General features: G+C 39.6%; 1 protein-coding gene across 1 annotated transcript; it reads right to left on the reverse strand.

Moving 5' to 3' along the window:
- Nucleotides 1-95: 95 nt before the first annotated feature.
- Nucleotides 96-20,434, reverse strand: rnf207b (ring finger protein 207b). The gene is made up of 19 exons (XM_014146266.3): nt 20,265-20,434; nt 15,373-15,533; nt 14,869-15,059; nt 9,086-9,218; nt 5,081-5,225; nt 4,824-4,905; nt 4,654-4,729; nt 4,351-4,476; nt 3,909-3,955; nt 3,000-3,072; nt 2,790-2,858; nt 2,577-2,645; nt 2,105-2,229; nt 1,672-1,849; nt 1,286-1,471; nt 987-1,038; nt 782-899; nt 490-600; nt 96-395 (listed from the first exon to the last, which is right to left on the reverse strand). The coding sequence occupies exons 3-19, from the start codon at nt 15,057-15,059 to the stop codon at nt 251-253; spliced, it is 1,926 nt and encodes a 641-aa protein (XP_014001741.2). The 5' UTR covers nt 15,373-15,533; nt 20,265-20,434; the 3' UTR covers nt 96-250.
- Nucleotides 20,435-20,558: the final 124 nt, after the last annotated feature.

The following is a 20,558-nucleotide window of genomic DNA, read 5'->3' on the forward strand; positions in this document are numbered from 1 at the left end:
CATTAGGTTGTCTTTCATGTTGTTGCAATGTAGTCCTAATATGGATAATGGATGCATGCTTAAATTACTACAAGAAGCCAACCTGAACACAGTGATGGTGTTTCCATAGCATACATTACACTTTGTTGCCTTCATTACACCTTGTTACACACAATGTGAAAATATTGGATTTTATATTCAATATAATTTACATACAGTAAATCAAGGGTGAGCACTTTGTTGGTGATGTCCCATGCCCCTATCCAGTTGTTTAGGGCGACACCTCCTTCCAAATGGCTATCTCTGTGGTCTTCTGCTTCCCTGGCCAGTAGAAATGATCCTTGAGGGCAGCCTCATCAGAGAGGTTGCTGAGAGTGTGGTTGTCATCTGTGGTAGGCCGACAGGTCAGGTCATTTCTGTTGAGATTAAGCATAAAAGTAGAGGTTTAACAGAGACGTTGTATAGTTTTCATTGAAATCAAGTTATTCAGTGATCTCCTCAGTAGCTTACGTCAGTGTTGTTGAAATGGTTTGTTTAGTATCTGTGGCTGTAGTGGTGTCCTCATAGATCTTCAGCATGGCCTCTGTACGGTCGTCTTTCAGCTCCTTAGGCTCTTTCAGTCTGGGAACATTGAAAAGGGAATACTTCATGGTAAACCATGTCTTGCACAGTCACCATGACAGAAAAAAAACAAATCAGTCTGAGACCCCTCGCCAGAGTAAATTGTACATTTGCCAAACTATCTTGTTAGTCAAGACATTGTAGTTTGTGATATTGAGTTCCAGTGACTGTGCTCCAGTACCTGGGTTCAAGGCGTTCCTTCACCTTGCCAATGGATCGGATATATGGGCCAATTTGCCTGGCAATGGTGGTCAGATAACTGTTCTCTTGTCTTAGCTGGGTCAGATCATGAAGCTGGGCTGAAACCAGAATGGACACATGCAGTATAAAACACCAACTTGACCATTTCTATCTTACAGCTAACAGAAAAACAAAATCCCCATTACCTTCATAGATTTCCTGTTCATTTGCAACCCTCTGAAAGGTTGTCTCCCAGACCTATGGTGAAGGATAACAAGATGTTAATGAGCTCTAAAAGGTAAGCCGGGTTACATTAATAAACAATGTTGTGTGAATACCAAATTTCTAGGGAGTTTTTCTTAGCCACCGTGCTTCTACATCTGCATTGCTTTCTGTCTGGGGTTTTAGGCTGGGTTTCTGTACAGCACTTTGTGACATCAGCTGATGTTAAAAGGGCTTTATAAATACATTTGATTGATTGATTGATTGCTTTAGTAATTCCCACCTCCTCAAACATGGCCCTCATGAGTTCCACTGCAGAGTACTCAGAGGAGATCTGTCTGTCCATCTGCACGGAGGTATCCAGGATGTCTCCCATGGTGTCTGTCTTGATGAGGGAGTGGTGCTTGGTCAGATCCCTGTGGGTCTCCTGCACCTGGTCCTTCAGCTGCTGAATGGACATCTGCAGCGTCTGGAGTCAGGAGAACACAAGGTTTTTATGGGCTACATCAGGGTATAGTAATCAGTGTAGCACCTTGATTGAAATCAATAAACCATGCGTCTCTAATGTATTTCAAATGCACATACCAAAATATTGTGTTTGGCTGTGAAAGTCCTCAGTAATTTCGTAAGAGCTGTACAGTAACTGAAAAGAGTCGTAGAAGCTCACACCCTGTAGCTGGTCTCATAGTTGCGACAGTGCTCGGTGAAGGGGGTCTCTCCGCCCTCAGCCAGGAGGACCTTGGTGCTGATATAGCGGTGGGGGGTGGGCTTCCGCACCACGGACGAGCCCAGGGACATGTCACTGATGGCTGGGGAGTGGCAGGCCATGGACAGGGACGACTGCAGGCTGAGGGGACAGTTACACAAAACAATGAATAAATCAATATCTTTACATAACATTTTGGGCATCAGGCACGGGGGTCCTCATATTTCCGCTGGATATTTTAGAACATGACAAGCGCATACTTGGGAAGTACAGGCATACTGTCTTGAAATTTGAGGTTTCACTCATTGGGAACACCAATAACATGCTGATGACATTTTCCCTTTGAGCGTGTAGGTCTGCACTATTTCCATATGGTAGGGGTGAAATATGACTCACAGTCCGCTGGCATTGCCCAAACTCAATCCAGTCACACTCCCAGCAATGGACACAGAGCGTCTTTGGCCCAGCAGTAACAGAGGCTCAAGGCAACGAGCAAACTCAGACCGATACTCTGTGTTGATCTAAACCAGAAACATAGAATGGGGTGTATATTTGGAATGTGATATGACAAAACATCAGTTGAAAAGGCATATGACAAGAGAGGGTCTTTTCATTAACCGAAAGGTCACTAGTTCGAATCCCCGAGCTGACAAGGTGAAAAATCTGCCGATGTGCCTTTGAACGAGGCACTTTACCCTAATTGATCCAGAGTCACCGTTGATAATGGCCGACTCTGGCCGTGTCCCCACTCTCCGAGGGTGTCTCAGGTGGAATTGGGATATTTCCAATTCACACATGCATATTAATACACACTTATACATGTGTGAAATAGGAAAAATATAAGCGCCCACCTAATTATTTACCTTACCTTGCTACTCTGAGCTGGTCTCAGTCTGTGTGGAAGTTTGACAATCTTCTTCAGTCTCTCCATCAGTTGCTGGATAACATATATTAAAGTCAAACACATTTGCTTCAAAACGGTATTCACAATTGCTAGTATTACATTTCATGTTTTGGTATGTGCTCTTCTGGATTCATGGAACCAGATTGGGCATTATTTATCTTACTGTATTGTACATACATAACCCATGTCAAGAAACTCAAACTTGTTGGCTGAACTTAGAAAGGCTGAGCAAGTGACCAGATGAACCTAGAGACAGGAAAGGCAGAGAACACTGGCTTGAGTTGAGCATATTACACCTGTTCAAGATGGGCCATCCGTTTGGATGACAAATACAACAGATGTATCACTACTCCAGGATAGAAAGGCGTGCCATAGGTAGGACATTACCTGGAGAGTGGGTAAGAGTGCAGCCAGATGAGACAGCTGTTCTTTGAAGGCTCTCTCTTTCTCCTCATGCTGACTGTTAAAAACAAGACAGAATCCATTTTAAATGGATCTCTTACAGTATCTAACTGGAACAACATGCATGATCTTAACCCACATGTCAATAGCAAGAATATCATGTGATTATCATCCTTACTCTTTAGCTTGTGCAGCATATGCAAAGCTTTTCGGGAAACATTTTTGCTACAGGGTTCAAAGTGGTGCCATGCAAGCCTGATGTAGCTAGTTTGACACATTATTACCATTAATTAGGTTTTTATCTAGATTGGTCTGCTGCCATGGATACCTTAATCTCCCAGCAGGATCTATAAATGTGGAACAGGATACATAGGCAGGCATTAGATGAGCCATTAGCCTGTTCAATATCTCTGGGTGCATCCCAAATATCCTGTATAGTGCGCTACTCTATGGACCCTGGTAAAAAGTAGTGCACTATAAAGGGAAAAGGATGCCATTTGGGATGCAAAGGTGTCTGTCTGTGGAAAGACTTCCTGCACTGAGAGTTCATTGAGTTTACAGTGATTTTTAATGGCTATATGCAACCATTGAGGCTGAATCTGTGTGTTCTGTATTCGGATGGCCCATTCAAACAATGACAGGTAAGTACCAAATATTTCACAGTTTCTCTGAGCATAGGCTATACATTACATTATAAACATGATTGACTCTGCACCCAGCAGTGGAGGCTGCTGAAGGGAGCCATGTGTTTGATGTATTTGATATCATTCCACTGATTCCGCTCCAGTCATTACCACCAGCCCGTTCTCTCCAATTAAGGTGCCACCAACCTCCTGTGGCACCCACCTTTACTGGTTTTCAAGCAAGGTAGCCTGAAGTCAAATTTATTCTCACCTTTGAGCTGCTTTCAGAAGAATCTTTTTTCTTTCTGCCAGTTTTTCCTTCAAAAGAGGATAATATGATCTGTGTCAAGATTAAATGATTAAATTAAATTAATTAGACTGCCCAATTAAAACTATTAGAATGAAAAATTACATTCATTTCCTCTCAGTGTTAAGTTTGTAAATGAAAAGCACTACTTGAGCATTCCAATTTGATTACATTTTGCTCTGATGTCATGTGCAATGTATTGAACTTTCAGCAACTTTAGGAGATAAGACACGAAGGGTGACACCTTGTGGTAGAATAAACTGCAGTCAGAAAACAAAAAAACATTCAACAATTTTTTTAAGAACATTGATTGATTGAAAAAAAACTGTCATTGGAATGGAGGGAAATTTCCAGCTTTGAGTTGAGTTGAATGTTTTCAAAATGGCCGATGCCTGTGTCAGCTCACCTGCATGTTGTTGAACAGTGTGCTGATAGCGCTCTCCTCCTCATCCACGTTCTCTCGAACCTCCCTGATCATCGCCTTCAGCAGGATGATGGCTTCTCTGGCAGACGTCTGTAGCTCTTTTACCGCCTATGGGTCAGGGGTCACATCATGAGAGGGCACTGGACACCACCACATACACACACACACACCCAACAAACTAAACTAAACTTCACCATGTTCCCCCACATGTATTGTCTATAGGTATACTCTACAGCAATATGGAATAAGTAGGTAATACAGAGTTAATGAAGAGAATGCACTCACTATGACAGCTTGGTCCAGCCTTTCACAGCCTTGCATATATGCTGTCTCAATATCAATGCAGTGTGCTCTGCTCTCCCTGGAGGACACACACAAAAAGCAATTGCTTAATGGTTGATTATTTAATTACTTAAGTGATAAAATATTGGGGATAGCAGCTGACTGTAACTCACACTTGCATGTCTCTGAAACAGTTGATACACAGCATGGACTTCTTCTCTGTGGAGAACATTATGTATAGCTCGTCATGGAGGGCTGTGGGTAGATAGACAGACAAACAGACAGGCAGAGACAGTCATTACAATGTAATCTCAGAGGAGAGAATATGAGCTGGAGAGCCTTGGATTTAATCAAAATGTTCTGTGCACCTGCTAGTTTATTCATAAAAGGTATATAGCTGTATTTGAAGAAGATTGGACTTTTAACACACCACACTTTTTGTGGACCTCCTTTGTGCGTTTGGCAAGGGAGACAATATCATGGCGGGCAAACATTTTAGCCTTGTGGGTTGATTCCCTGCAAGCTCCACACAACGGCTGGCTACAAGTGTTGCAATAATACATTGCTTCCACATCCTGTCAACACACAAGACCACAAAAATATTCAAAAGCTTGTACTGCAGACAAAAACTACATGTATGAAGCAAAACTTTTTTTTTTTCAGGGGGTGGATCAGCTTTAATATTGCAGAGATTGTTGCTTCCATCAATGTAATTGTCTGCATCATTTCCAATCCCCCATATTTTGGGGGGGTAAATATATATATATATATATATATATATATATTACATATACACATACATATATACATACATACTTTTTTCTTAGAATATACCTTTATTATTCCCTGCAAACCCTACCACCCCTCCCTAATTGGAGTAAACTAATAAACAATAACACTTAGGCTTCTACCTTCAGTTTATAGATACTATACACATTTTACAGACACACTCTATTTTCCAATAGTTATATTTTGTTTGTTTTTAGTCCTGGCCTTCCTCTATTTCTGATGTGGATCCAGTTTGATTTCTATTTGTAACTGTGGTATTTCACAACATTTCTGAACCTACATACATTTTACAGACCCCGTATGTTTTACATTGGTTATCTTATTAGTCCCACCCTTTAGCTCCATTTAACCCCTCCAATCTATCTCTTAACACCATCCATTTTGGATTTCTATTTGCCATATATTTTTCAACTGTGCTGTGATGCTTCACAAAAGTACTGAACCTTTCTATTTTATTTATTTTAACCTTTATTTTACTAGCCAAGTCAGTTAAGAACAAATTCTTATTTTCAATGACGGCCTGGGTTAACTGCCACTGTTCCTAGAACGACAGATTTGTACCTTGTCAGCTCGGGGATTCAATCTTGCAACCTTTCGGTTACTAGTCCAACGCTCTAACCACTAGGCTCCGCTGCCGCCCCATTCTCATAGCTTCTACAGATTGTAAAATAAACGTAACATTTTTTGCTAAAATAATTATTATATTATTGATCGATTGACTATGACTTTTCAAATCACCCAGTATTGCTATCTGCAGCGTTAGTTCTAGGTAAATGTTGCAATTTTTCAGCCATTCCTGGACCTGTGACCAAATACAAGCTACATATGGACAGTACCAAAATAAATGATCTAATGACTCTGCCTCCTCACAGCAAAATCTGCAGAGCTGGGAAGATTGTATCCCCCATATATATAACATTTGATTGGTTGCAAGAATTTTGTATAATAACTTACATTGAAAAATTCTAAGTTTTGAATCCGGTGTCGTTTTGCGTGTCAATTCATAAACCATGTGCCATGGAATCGGTACATCGAATTTTTTGGTCCTTAAATGAAATTGATATGTATTTTTATTCATCACAATTTTCTTGAACCATTTTTGGTCTTTAATGCAGGGCCGACAGACAAGTTCCATACTTTTTCCCCCTTTCACTTGCCTCTTCCATTTTTGTGGTAATGCTGCAATTAGTTGGTTGTAATTTTGGGTAGAGCAGACATTTCCATATGTATGTGTTAGCTGCATGTGTGACATAACTCCACCAGTCCTATTTATGATATAATTTACAAAGATTATACCTTTTAAAAAAAGGTTCTCGAAAAATATGTTTTTTTTAATCAATTAGTATATTTGAGTTTAACCACAATATTTGTTGTATTATTTGTTCTGTCTTTTCAGGTGGATTAAACTGAAATTGCAACCAACTTTCTAAGGCTTGTTTAAAAAATAACAATATTTTGGAGATTATTTCGTTTTCAAATAACCGAAAGTGAGCAGTTGTAATCTGAATAAAGGGAAAAAGGCCATTCTTGAACATGGGGTGAGACATTCTTACTAATTTACTAGAGAACCATTTCAGATTTAAGTATACATTTTGTCTGACTGATGCCTTTAGTGAGAGGTTTAATGCTTTAATATTTAATCATTTCTGCCCTCTGAATTCATATTTCTTATATAAATAGGCCCTTTTAATTTTGTCTAGCTTGCCATTCCAAATAAAATTGAATATTTTTTGTTCATATAATTTAAAAAGCAGGTCAGTAGGTGTAGGCAAAAACCATAAGCAAATAGGTCAACTGTGATATGACTAAAGAGTAAATCAGGGTGATTTTTCCACAAATAGACAGGTATTTTCCTTTCCATGGTAGCAAGATCTTATCTATTTTTGCTAACTTTCTATTTAAATTTATTGGAGAGAGATCATTTCTTTCTTTTGGGATATGTATCTCGAGTATGTCCACATCCCTGTCAGACCATTTTATTGGTAACTACACGTTAATGCAAAAGACCCAATACATAATATAGTACACTTATCATCATTTGGTTTTAATCTAGAGAGGTTAGAAAAAGTATCTAGATCCTCTATGAGGCTGTGGAGGGATTCTAATTGTGGTTTTAAAAGAAAACATGAATCATCAGCGTACAATGACACCTTTGTTTTTAAGCCACGGATTTGTAATCCCTTAATATAATTGTTGGATCTAATTTTAACAGCTAACATTTTGATGTCAATAATAAATAGATATGCCGATAGTGGATAACCTTGTTTTACTCCTCTTGACAGTTTAAAACTTTCTGAGCTGTAGCCATTATTTACTATTTTACACCTAGGGTTACTATATATAACTTTATCCCATTTTAAAAGAGATTCTCCAAAATTGAAATATTCCAGGCATTTATATATAAACTCCAGTCGTACTTTATCAAAAGGCTTTTAAAATCAGCTATGAAAACCAGGCTTGGTTTCCCCAATATTTCATAGTATTCTATTGTTTCCTGTACTTGTCTTATATTATCTCCAATGTATCATCCATGTAAAAAACCTGTCTGATTAGGATGAATAATATCTGACAATACCTTTTTAATTCTATGCGCCAAGCATTTAGCTAGAATTTTTTATCACAACACTGAAGTGTAAGAGGGCTCCAAGTTTTTAAATGGACTGGATCTATATATATATACTACTTGGATCCTGTTTCAGTAATAATGAAATCAGACCTTCTTGTTGCGTGTCCGTTAATCTACCGTTTATATAGGAGTGGTTAAAACATGCTAATAATGGTCTTCTGAATATATCAAAAAAGTTTGTTATACTTCCACTGGTATACCATCCAGGCCTGGAGTTTTCCTGGATTTAAAGGCTTTAATTGCATCAAGAAGTTCCTCCTCTGTAATTTGGCCTTCACATGAGTCTTTTTGTACAGATGTTAATTTTACATTATTAATAGGAAAAAAATCCATACAATTAGCTTCGGTTAGTGGAGATGGAGGAATATTCTTAAAGTACTTCACTTCCTCTTTCAAAATATTGTTTGGTGAATCATGCGTGACTCCATCATTTGTAACAAGATTCAAAACATTTTTTTGGTAGCATTTCTATGTTGATGATCGAAAAAGAATTTGGTGCATTTTTCTCCATATTCCATCCAGTTCGCTTTATTTTTAGAATATATTACACTGGATCTTTCTTGAATAAGTTCCTCCATTTCTTTTTGTTTTTCCTCTAACTTATTCTGTGCCTATATGGTGCAGTTTTTATTGCTATCTAACTGTACTCTTAGTCCTTCAATTTCCTTTGTTATTATGGTCTCTTTTGACCTAAATTGCTTTTATTTTATAGATGAGTACTGAATTGCATGGCCTCTAAAGGCACATTTAAAAGTGTCCCATACAATAAGGGGATCTGCTGTACCTAGGTTATGTCAGAAAAAGTCAGTTATAAATTCTTCTGTCCTAGTTAAAAACAAGTTATCATCCAGTTGGCTTTGATTACATTTCCAATATCCTCGCCCACATGGAAATTCTGTAAGAGTAATATATATATATATGCTAATTATGTGATGATCCAAACCTGTGTTTGTTAGGAAACTTTTTGCATACATGGCTATGGTTCAAATAAATCATTCAGAGTTAATAAAACCTTAATACCTGCTTCTTGCACTCCAGATCACAGTTGGAACACTGAACAGTCTCCTCACAGTCAGTAGAGTTATCCACCAGGAACTTGAGCAGGCGGTCCTCCTGGGGTAAGGCACTTAGGCCTTTGACAATGGACTGTTGTCTGTACCAAAACCAAGAGTGGTTACATAAAACTTACAAATACGATCCAACACATTTAGCTACTAACAATCTTAAAGTGAAGAGATCCCTGAAAAGTAAATGGAAACAAACTAATATATTTAAAAGTGATTGTGTTTGCAGTTTTACCCTGTGTTCTGTGTGGGTTGGATATCTTATGCTACAGCTGTTGAACTATTGTCCTCATGTAGGCTATTGCCTCTCCCATTACCAAGTATTCACCTAGTCTTCACGGCAACACAGCCACAAATAGCATCGCTCTGAATTCTGATTACACAAGGTCATGTCAATGACAAGAATAGCAGCAACGACACTGCATATTGCTTTATTCCAGTGTGATTTCCCATGTCATTAATTTAATGAATGTCACAAACAAACAGTTTGCTTAAAGCAAATTTCCTTTGTTTAATTAAAGGGGGGATAGATTATTGACTAGGCGTGTCCTACACTTAGTAAGGTCCATTGTAGCCTCTCACCCTTACATAAAAAGATCTCCAATGAATACTTCATCTCAAATGTACAGGCTGTCATAGAAAGCAAAGCATGTAGCCTATATTACAGAGCATGTACTAGTTGAGCTTCATGTGACTCAGGCAAAATAAACTCATAGGCATCCTGGAAATACCACCACAATCTCATCTAAACTAGTTTGTACTTACATTACCATATCCATATCCACAGTACTGCATAATGACAACACTGTTACATAATCCAGTCCTGGAGGGCACAGCAATTAACGTAATCTGAGCCCAGAGGGATCAATCATTCAAATGTCAAGGTGTCCAAATTCTCTTTATCTTCTTACTGAGATTTGCCAGCTATCTAGGACCAAGCTGTTCTCAATGCCAGGCAGGATGAAACAAAGGCAGGATTTACACTGCAGCTGTCTATTTCCCCCAATATAATCCCGTAAGACTTTCATCCTGGCACTACTAACTGGAGAGACTATGGTGTTCTAGGTATCTTTTAGTGTACACGCATCAATGATAAATACTTCATCCCTTCCAATGACATCAGGCATGATGGAGAAAATGGAGTTGAAGAGTCCATGGGACATTTCACTACAAAAGCTATTGATATGATAAAGAAAGCCTAAAACAAGTTAGCCTTGTCCAAGCCAGAACTGCCCATAGGGGCAGGAGCCTATCTCCTGTTTCTGTAGCGTGAGGCAGCTTAAACTACCGTACAGTGCCTTGCAAAAGTATTCATCCCCCTTGGCATTTTTCCTATTTTGTTGCATTACAACCCGTAATTTAAATAGATTTTTATTTGGATTTCATGTAATGGGCATACACAAAATAGTCCAAATTGGTGAGGTGAAATGAAAAAAATAACTTGTTTAAAAAAAATAAAATAATAATTAAAACAGAAAAGTGGTGCTTGCATATGTATTCATGAAGCCCCTAAATAAGATCTGGTGCAAACAATTACTTTCAGAAGTCACATAATTAGTTAAATAATGTCCACTTGTGTGCAATCTAAGTGTCACATGATCTGTCACATGATCTCAGTATATATACACCTGTTCTGAAAGGCCCCAGAGTCTGCAACACCACTAAGCAAGGGGCACCCCCAAGCAAGCGGCACCATGAAGACCAATTAGATCTCCAAACAGGTCAGGGACAAAGTTGTGGAGAAGTACAGATCAGGGTTGGGTTATAAAGAAATATCCAAAACTTTGAACATCCCACAGAGCACCATTAAATCCATATTTAAAAAATGGAAAGAATATGGCACCACAACAAACCAAGAGAGGGCTGCCCACCAAAACTCACGGACCAGGCAAGGAGGGCATTAATCAGAGGCAACAAAGAGACCAAAGATAACCGTGAAGGAGCTGCAAAGCTCCACGGTGGAGATTGGAGTATCTGTCCATAGGACCACTTTAAGTCGTACACTCCACAGAGCTGGGCTTTACGGAAGAGTGGCCAGAAAAAAGCTATTTCTTAAAGAAAAAAATAAGCAAACACTTTGTGTTTGCCAAAAGGCATGTGGGAGACCTCCCAAACATATGGAAGAAGGTACTCTGGTCAGAGGAGTCTAAAATTGAGCTTTTTAGCCATCAAGGAAAACGCTGTCTGGTGCAAACCCAACACCTCTCATCACCCCGAGAATACCATCCCCACAGTGAAGCATGGTGGTGGCAGCATCATGCTGCGGGGATGTTGTTCATTGGCAGGGACTGGGTAACTGGTCAGAATTGAAGGAATGATGGATGGCGTTAAATACAGGGAAATTATTGAGGGAAACCTGTTTCAGTCTTCCAGAGATTTGAGACTGGGACAGAGGTTCACCTTCCAGCAGGACAATGACCCTAAGCATACTGCTAAAGCAACACTCGAGTGGTTTAAGGGGAAAATGTAAATGTCTTGGAATGGCCTAGTCAAAACCCAGACCGCAATCCAATTGAGAATCTGTGATATGACTTCAAGATTGCTGTACACCAGCGGAACCCATCCAACCTGAAGGAGCTGGAGAAGTTTTGCCTTGAAGAATGGGCAAAAATCCCATTGGCTAGATGTGCCAAGCTTATAGAGACATACCCAAAGAGACTTGCAGCTGTAATTGCTGCAAAAGGTGGCTCTACAAAGTATTGACTTTGGGGGGGTGAATAGTTACACGCTCAAGTTTTCAGTTTTTTGTCTTATTTGTTGTTTGTTTCACAATAAAAAATATTTTGCATTTTCAAAGTGGTAGGCATGTTGTGTAAATGAAATGATACAAACCCCCCAAAAATCCATATTAATTCCAGGTTGTAAGGCAATAAAATTTGAAAAATACCAAGGGGGGTGAATAGTTTCGCAAGCCACTGTACATGTACATGCTCTGGACGCTAGTCTGTTCCAGGGCCTTACCCCCGAATCCATCTCCTTAATGCTGAGTGCCAAGCAGTGAGGCATCAGGTCCCATTGGGACAGTCCTTGGTATGACTCGACCGTGGAACAAACCCCCAACTTTCCAATCTTAGGGCTTAAAATTTAACCACAAAGCCACTGAGTTGGTCATTGATATGATAAATCAAAGGTAATTTGTTCCATAAGAAATTAAAATACCTACAGTACCAGACAAAAGTCTGGACACACGTACTCATTCAAGGGTTCTTCTTTATTTTTACTATTTTCTACATTGTAGAATAATAGTGAAGACATCAAAACTATGAAATAACACATATGGAGTAATGTAGTAACCAAAAAAGTGTTAAACAAATCAAAATATATTTGATATTTGAGATTCTTCCAAGTAGCCACCCTTTGCCTTGATGACAGCTTGCACACGCTTGGCATTCTCTCAACCAGCTTCATGAGGAAGTCACCTGGAATGCGTTTCAATTAACCTCTCTAGGGTATGTGGGACGAAATCGTCCCACCTACTCAACAGCCAGTGGAATCCCGTGGCGCGATATTCAAATACCTTAGAAATGCTATTACTTAAATTTCTCAAACATATTACTATTTTACACCATTTTAAAGACAAGACTCTCGTTAATCTAACCACACTGTCCGATTTCAAAAAGGCTTTACAACGAAAGCAAAACATTAGATTATGTCAGCAGAGTACCCAGCCAGAAATAATCAGATTATGTTATACAATATATGCATGTTTTGTTCAATCAAGTTCATATTTATATCCAAAAACCAGCTTTTTACATTAGCATGTGATGTTCAGAACTAGCATACCCACCGCAAACTTCCGGTGAATTTACTAAATTATTCACGATAAACGTTCACAAAAAACATAACAATTATTTTAAGAATTATAGGTACAGAACTCCTTTATGCAATCGCTATGTCCAATTTTAAAATAGCTTTTCGGCAAAAGCACATTTTGCAATATTCTGAGTAGATAGCTCGCCATCACGGGCTAGCTATTTTGACACCCACCAAGTTTGGCACTCACCAAACTCAGATTTACTATAATAAAAATGGGATTACCTTTGCTGTTCTTCGTCAGAATGCACTCCCAGGACTTCTACTTCAATAACAAATGTTGGTTTGGTTCAAAATAATCCATAGTTATGTTCATATATCCTCAGTTTTGTTTGTGCGTTCAAGACACTATCCGAAGGGTGACGCGCCCGGCACGTATCGTGAAAAAATTCGAAATATTCCATTACTGTACTTCGAAGCATGTCAAACGCTGTTTAAAATCAATTTTTATGCGATTTTTCTCGTAAAAAAGCGATAATATTCCGACCGGGAAACCCTGTTTTCGTTTAAAGACTCAAAATCTAAAATGGACTCTTCACGCGCACGCGCGCGCCCGTCTCATTGTTCTCAGATCGACCACTTACCAAATGCGCTACTGTTTTTCAGCCATGGGCTGCAAAGTCATCATTCAACGTTCTGCCGCCTTCTGAGAGCCTATGGGAGCCTTACAAAGTGTCACGTTACAGCAGAGATCCTCAGTTTTCAATAAAGAGAGTGTAGAAGGCCAAGAAATGGTCAGAGAGGGCACTTCCTGTACAGAATCTTGTCAGGTTTTTGCCTGCCATATGAGTTCTGTTATACTCACAGACACCATTCAAACAGTTTTAGAAACTTTAGGGTGTTTTCTATCCAAATCAAACAATTATATGCATATTCTAGTTTCTGGGCAGTAGTAATAACCAGATTAAATCAGGTACGTTTTTTTATCCGGATGTGAAAATACTGCCCCCTACCCTAGAGAGGTTAACAGGTGTTCCTTCTTAAGTTTAATTTGTGGAATTTCTTTCCTTCTTAATGTGTTTGAGCCAATCAGTTGTTCCGTGACAAAGTAGGGGTGGTATATAGAAGATAGCCCTATTTGGTAAAAGACCAAGTCCATATTATGGCAAGAACAGCTCAAATAAGCAAAGAGATATGACAGTCCATCAATATTTTAAGACATGAAGGTCAGTGAATCTGGAAAATATCAAGAACTTGGAAGGTTTCTTCAAGTGCAGTTGCAAAAACCATCAAGCGCTATGATGAAACTGGCTCTCATGAGGACCGCCACAGGAAAGGAAGACCCAGAGTTACCTCTGCTGCAGAGGATAAGTTCATTAGAGTTACCAGCCTCAAATAAATGCTTCACAGAGTTCAAGTAACAGACACATATTAACATCAACTGTTCAGAGGAGACTCCGTGAATCAGGTCTTCATGGTCGAATTGCTGAAAAAAAAAACACTACTTAAGGACACCAAGAAGAAGAGACTTGCTTGGGCCAAGAAACATGAACAATGAACATTAGACCGGTGGAAATCTGTCCTTTGGTCTGATGAGTCAAGATTTGAGATTTTGGTTCCAACCGCCTGCCACACACTGATCTGTTTCACCTGTCTTTGTGCTTGTCTCCACCCCCCTCCAGGTGTCGCCCATCTTCCCCATTATCCCCAGTGTATTTATACCTGTGTTCTCTGTCTGTTGACAGTTCGTTTAGAATCTAAAATTGAAATATATTTTGATTTGCTTAACACTTTTTTTGGTTACATACATGATTCCATATGTGTTATTTCATTGTGTTGATGTCTTCACTATTATTCTACAATATAGAAAATAGTAAAAATAAAGAAAAACTCTTGAATGAGTAGGTTTGTCCAAACTTTTGACCGGTACTGTATATCATGATTTATGCCATCCAGTAAATCAATGGAATGCTCATGCTTACTTACCCACAGAGGGGGCAGGAGAGTCTGCCTTCCACTGCCCTGCCACGCAGACAACTGGCGCAGAATGTGTGGTAACAGTCCAGTAGACAGGGGTGTTCGTACTGCTCATGGCACAAGTGGCATACCAAGGGGTGGCAGTTGGCACTGTCTGGGTCATATAGGTTCTCCAAAGGGCAGAAGATTCCTCCAGACATCTGAAAAAACACATACAGGAAAGCCCATCAGAGCGATGCTGATCTATGTTAGTGACATTTGAACGAATTAGTGAAAATGCACGTTTCATCAGACACCCTAATCATTCCATGATGTATCAACTGTGGTATACTGTTACAAACACATCATATAATTGAAAGTATTCCAGGGAAGTCAATAATCAATCAGTACTCCCAACCTTCAACTCGATGGAAGTACATTAAAGTACATTCATTTTAAGCATATACTTAATGAATAAGTCAAGAAGCAGATACTTAATAATATAAGAATATGAGAGTAAAGCTGAACCATTACCTTACTGCTTGCTGCCTTAGCTGCTGTCCCAAGCAGGAATGACAGATATGTGGCGGATCTTTGAGTGTGCCTGGAGGGGATGAAGTGCCGGCCCTGACGTCAAAACCAGAGTCAGGGTACTCAGTGGGTATAGGAGGAGGTGTGACCATAGCACAGCAGTACTAGATGACAAAAGAGTAACCAGACACCACTCATCTGTCAACAGGTGACCAAAAATACATTACTCTCTCTAATCCCTCTATTTCCCCCCACTGCAGCCTCCAATGACTCCTGTCAAACATCAAGCATTGGTTCCTAATTCAGAATGGAACAATAAAGGGGACAACTGAGCAATGAATATTAGTTTTGGAAATAGCATACAGTTGAAGTCGGAAGTTTACATACACTATGGTTGGAATCATTAAAACTCGTTTTTCAACCACTCCACAAATTTCTTGTTAACAAACTATAGATTTGGCAAGTCGGTTAGGACATCTACTTTGTGCATGACACAAGTAATTTTTCCAACAATTGTTTACAGACAGATTATTTCACTTATAATTAATTGTATCACAATTCCAGTGGGTCAGAAGTTTACATACACTAAGTTGACTGTGCATTTAAACAGCTTGGAAAATTCCAGAAAATTATGGCATGGCTTTAGAAGCTTCTGATAGGCTAATTGACATAATTTGAGTCAATTGGAGGTGTAACTGTGGATTTATTTCAAGGTCTACCTTAAAACTCAGTGCCTTTTTGCTTGACATCATGGACAAATCAAAAGAAATCAGCCAAGACGTCAGAAAAAAACTTATAGACCTCCACAAGTCTGATTCATCCTTGGGAGCAATTTCCAAACGCCAAAAGGTACCACGTTCATCTGTACAAACGATAGTACGCAAGTAGAAACACCATGGGACCACGCAGCCTTCATACCGCTCAGGAAGGAGACACGTTCTATATCCTAGAGATGAACGTACTTTGGTGCGAAAAGTGCAAATCAAATCCAGAACAACAGCAAAGGACCTTGTAAAGATGCTGGAGGAAACAGGTACAAAAGTGTCTATATCCACAGTAAAACGAGTCCTATATCGACATAACCTGAAAGGCCGCTCAGCAAGGAAGAAGCCACTGCTCCAAAACCACCATAAAAAAGCCAGACTACGGTTTACAACTGCACATGGTGATAAAGATCGTACTTTTTCGGAGAAATGTCCTCTGGTCTGATGAAACAAAAATAGAACTGTTTGGCCATAATGACCATCGTCATGTTTGGAGGTTAAAGGGGGAGGCTTGCAAGCCGAAGAACACCATCCCAACCGTGAAGCACGGGGGTGGCAGCATCATGTTGTGGGGGTGCTTTGCTGCAGGAGGGACTGGTGCACTTCACAAAATAGATGGCTTCATGAGTAAGGACAATTACGTGGATATATTGAAGCAACATCTCAAGACATCAGTCAGGAAGTTAAAGCTTGGTCGCAAATGGGTCTTCCAAATAGACAATGACCCCAAGCATAATTCTAAAGTTGTGGAAGAATGGCTTAAGGACAACAAAGTCAAGGTATTGGAATGGCCATCACAAAGCCCTGACCTCCATCCTATAGAAAATTTGTGGGCAGAACTGAAAAAGCATGTGCGAGCAAGAATGCCTAAAAACCTGACTCAGTTACACCAGCTCTGTCAGGAGGAATGGGCCACAATTCCCCCAACTTATTGTGGGAAGCTTGTGGAAGGCTAGCCGAAACATTTGACCCAAGTTAAACAATTTAAAGGCAACGCTAACAAATACTAATTGAGTGTATGTAAACTTCCGACACACTGGGAATGTGATGAAAGAAATAGAAACTGAAATAAATCATTCTCTCTACTATTATTCTGACATTTCACACTCTTAAAATAAAGTGATGATCCTCATTGACCTAAAACAGAGAATCTTTACTTGGATTAAATGTCAGGAATTGTGAAAAACTGAGTTTATATGTATTTGGCTAAGATGTATGTAAACTTCCGACTTCAACTGTTTCTTTAATTTGTCAAAGGTTATGTCATCTTGTTGTCTGCCTCCCTGCTTACTATGCCAGAGTTCATTACATAACTTTTGGCAAGGAACTATAGCCCAGGAACTGTATGGGTTGACTGTAATGAACAATGGGATAGCAAGGTTTTGACAATGTTATTATGAAGGGACCAATCAGAGAGCAGGGTTATGACAACGTCATAATGAAGGGACCAATCAGAGAGCAGGATTATGACAATATCATTATTAAAGGAACAATCAGAGAGCAGGTTTTAAGATATTATTATGACGGGACCAGTCAGACAGCAGGGTCATGACGCTGTTGTAATGAAGGGACCAATCAGAGAGCTGGGTTATGATGATGTCATTATGAAAGTACCAATCAGAGAGTAGCGTTATGAAGGGACCAATCAGCTAGCAGGGTTATGACGATGATGTAATGAAGGGACCAATCAGAGACCACGGTCATGATGATGTTGTAATGAAGGGATCAATCAGAGAACAGGGTTATGATGATGTCATAATGAAGGAACCAATCAGAGTGTAGGGTTATTACAATGTCATTATGAAGCACCGATCAGAGAGCAGGGTTATGACATGACGCTATCATAATTAAGGGACTAATCAGAGAGCAACGTTATGAAGGACCAATGAGCGAGCAGGGTTATGACCATGTCATTATGAAGGACCAATCAGAGAGCAGGGTTTTGACAGTCATTATGATGGACCAATCATAATTTGCATTATGATACATATTAAACTGAGGTGATTCGCCCCTCCGCCCAGGTATTTTGCACCTGGTGAAAGATGATTGCATTGATGAGCAAGGTGCCCCCCAAAACAAAAGTGACCTAACTAATAACCTCTCTAGGGTAGGGGGCAGTATTTTCACGGCCGGATAAAAAAACGTACCCGATTTAAACTGGTTACTACTCTTTTCCAGAAACGAGAATATGCATATAATTGGTAGATTTGGATAGAAAACACTCTTTTATTTTATAAAACTGTTTGAATGGTGTCTGTGAGTATAACAGAACTCATATGGCAGGCCAAAACCTGAGAAGATTCCATACAGGAAGTGCCCTCTCTGACCATTTATTGTGCTTCTGTGGCATCTCTGTTGGAAATACAGGATCTCTGCTGTAACGTGACAATTTCTAAGGCTCCCATAGGCTCTCTGAAGGCGCCAGAAAATGGAATGAGCTCTCTGCTGTCTCTGGGCTAGGTACAGGAGCGCTGTTTGTGAGTGGTCAGGCTGGTGGCTCAGAGACAGGAGATGCGCGGCCCCGAGAAGTGGCCATGTTTTTCTTTCAGCCTTTGAACGAAAACAACTTCGCCCGGTTGGAATATTATCGCTATTTTATGAGAAAAATAGCATAATAATTGATTTTAAACAGCGTTTGACATGCTTCGAAGTACGGTAATGGAATATTTTGGAATTTTTTGTCACGACATGCGTCCTTGCGTCACCGTTCGGATAGGGACCTGAACGCACGGACAAAACAGAGGATATTTGAACATAACTATGGATTATTTTGAACCAAAACAACATTTTGTGGTTGAAGTAGAAGTCCTGGGAGTGCATTCTGACGAAGAACAGCAAAGGTAATCCAATTTTTCTTATAGTAATTCTGAGTTTAGTGAACGCCAAACTTGGTGGGTGTCAAATTAGCTAGCCCGTGATGGCGAGCTATCTACTCAGAATATTGCAAAATGTGCTTTTGCCGAAAAGCTATTTTAAAATCTGACACCGCGATTGCATAAAGGAGTTCTGTATCTATAATTCTTTAAATAATTATGTATTTTGTGAACGTTAATCGTGAGTAATTTAGTAAATTCACCGGAAGTTTGCGGTGGGTATGCTAGTTCTGAACGTCACATGCTAATGTAAAAAGCTGGTTTTTGATATAAATATGAACTTGATTGAACAAAACATGCATGTATTGTATAACAATGTCCTAGGAGTGTCATCTGATTTAGATCATCAAAGGTTAGTGCTGCATTTAGCTGTGGTTTTGTTTTTTGTGACATTATATGCTAGCTTGAAAAATGGGTGTGGTTATTTCTGGCTGGGTACTCTCCTGACATAATCTAATGTTTTGCTTTCGTTGTAAAGCCTTTTTGAAATCGGAGTAACGAGAGTCTTGTCTTTAAAATGGTGTAAAATAGTCATATGTTTGAGAAATTGAAGTTATAGCATTTAAGGTTTTTGAATTTCGCGCCACTCGATTCCACTGGCTGTTGACCACATACCCTAGAGAGGCAAGAGGAGTAATGAGTAAGATTATGTGTTTATACTTTCAAAAGTGATTGCTATTGATAAACGTTTTATCTGTCTTCCCAATGAAAACTAGTTTGAAAATTCAAACATATATTTTATGGAAAAGAGATTATGTATGTTTCTGGACGATGTACCATGCTGCCATGTCGACAACATGACCGAGTGGCGCAAATTGATGTTCGATTTGAGAAGGTGCTCCTCCTTTACCGCTTTTGTCCGTTCCCCGTCACGGGCCATAGACCAGAGCACCGCGGGTCAGCTTAATCGATTCCGCCCATTGAGAGTCAAGTCCTCTGCTCAGACGTTGAATGAATCAACCAATGGTTGCATACCCCGTCATCGACTGGCACTCGGGCACCAGATAGTAGCTACACACTGTAACCGTGACATGGGAATGCTTCTGCCAAGTTCACGTGCTAGATGGAACTAAGAAACTCGGAAATGTCCGACTTGTTAACTGATTGAACGCAGCAGGTGTATAACTACAACCAATTAGCTAGTCGGAAATGTCCGAGTTTCCTAGTTCCGACTAGCACCTCAACGAGGCATTCCATACAGCCGTTTGGCCTATACCTTAGCTATTGGAAAGCTGCTGTAGCAATATTTTCAACTAACCTTTTCTTGCCAATACTTTCATTGTTCTTAATTCGGAAAGAAACTCGTCTCTTATAAACGTATGTGTACAGTTGCAGGTGGAACTCCAAAAAAACAGAATATTTCTACAAATATTGAATCCACTTTTTGGTTCCAATGAGAAATGCCTCTTGCATGTGTGTAGATCTTTGTTTTGGTCGCACTGTGACTTCTACAACTTGGCCGCGTCGCATAGAAATTACTAGTTCCTGCAAATATCAAATCAAATACGTTGGGAAATGCAATATGTCTGGCAACTAAAATGACGAGAACTCG

Source organism: Salmo salar, chromosome 15 (genome assembly GCF_965601325.2).
Source record: "Salmo salar chromosome 15, fSalSal1, whole genome shotgun sequence".
Lineage (NCBI taxonomy): Eukaryota > Metazoa > Chordata > Actinopteri > Salmoniformes > Salmonidae > Salmo > Salmo salar.

Coding starts and splice junctions, on each gene's coding strand:
- rnf207b (XM_014146266.3), bottom strand. CDS start 15,059: ATGTCTGGAGGAATCTTCTGCCCTTTGGAGAACCTATATGACCCAGAC. Junction 9,219..14,868: donor CTCTCCTGCCCCCTCTGTGG/GTAAGTAAGCAT, acceptor GTTTTGGTACAG/ACAACAGTCCATTGTCAAAG. Junction 1,472..1,671: donor ACTATGAGACCAGCTACAGG/GTGTGAGCTTCT, acceptor TCCTGACTCCAG/ACGCTGCAGATGTCCATTCA.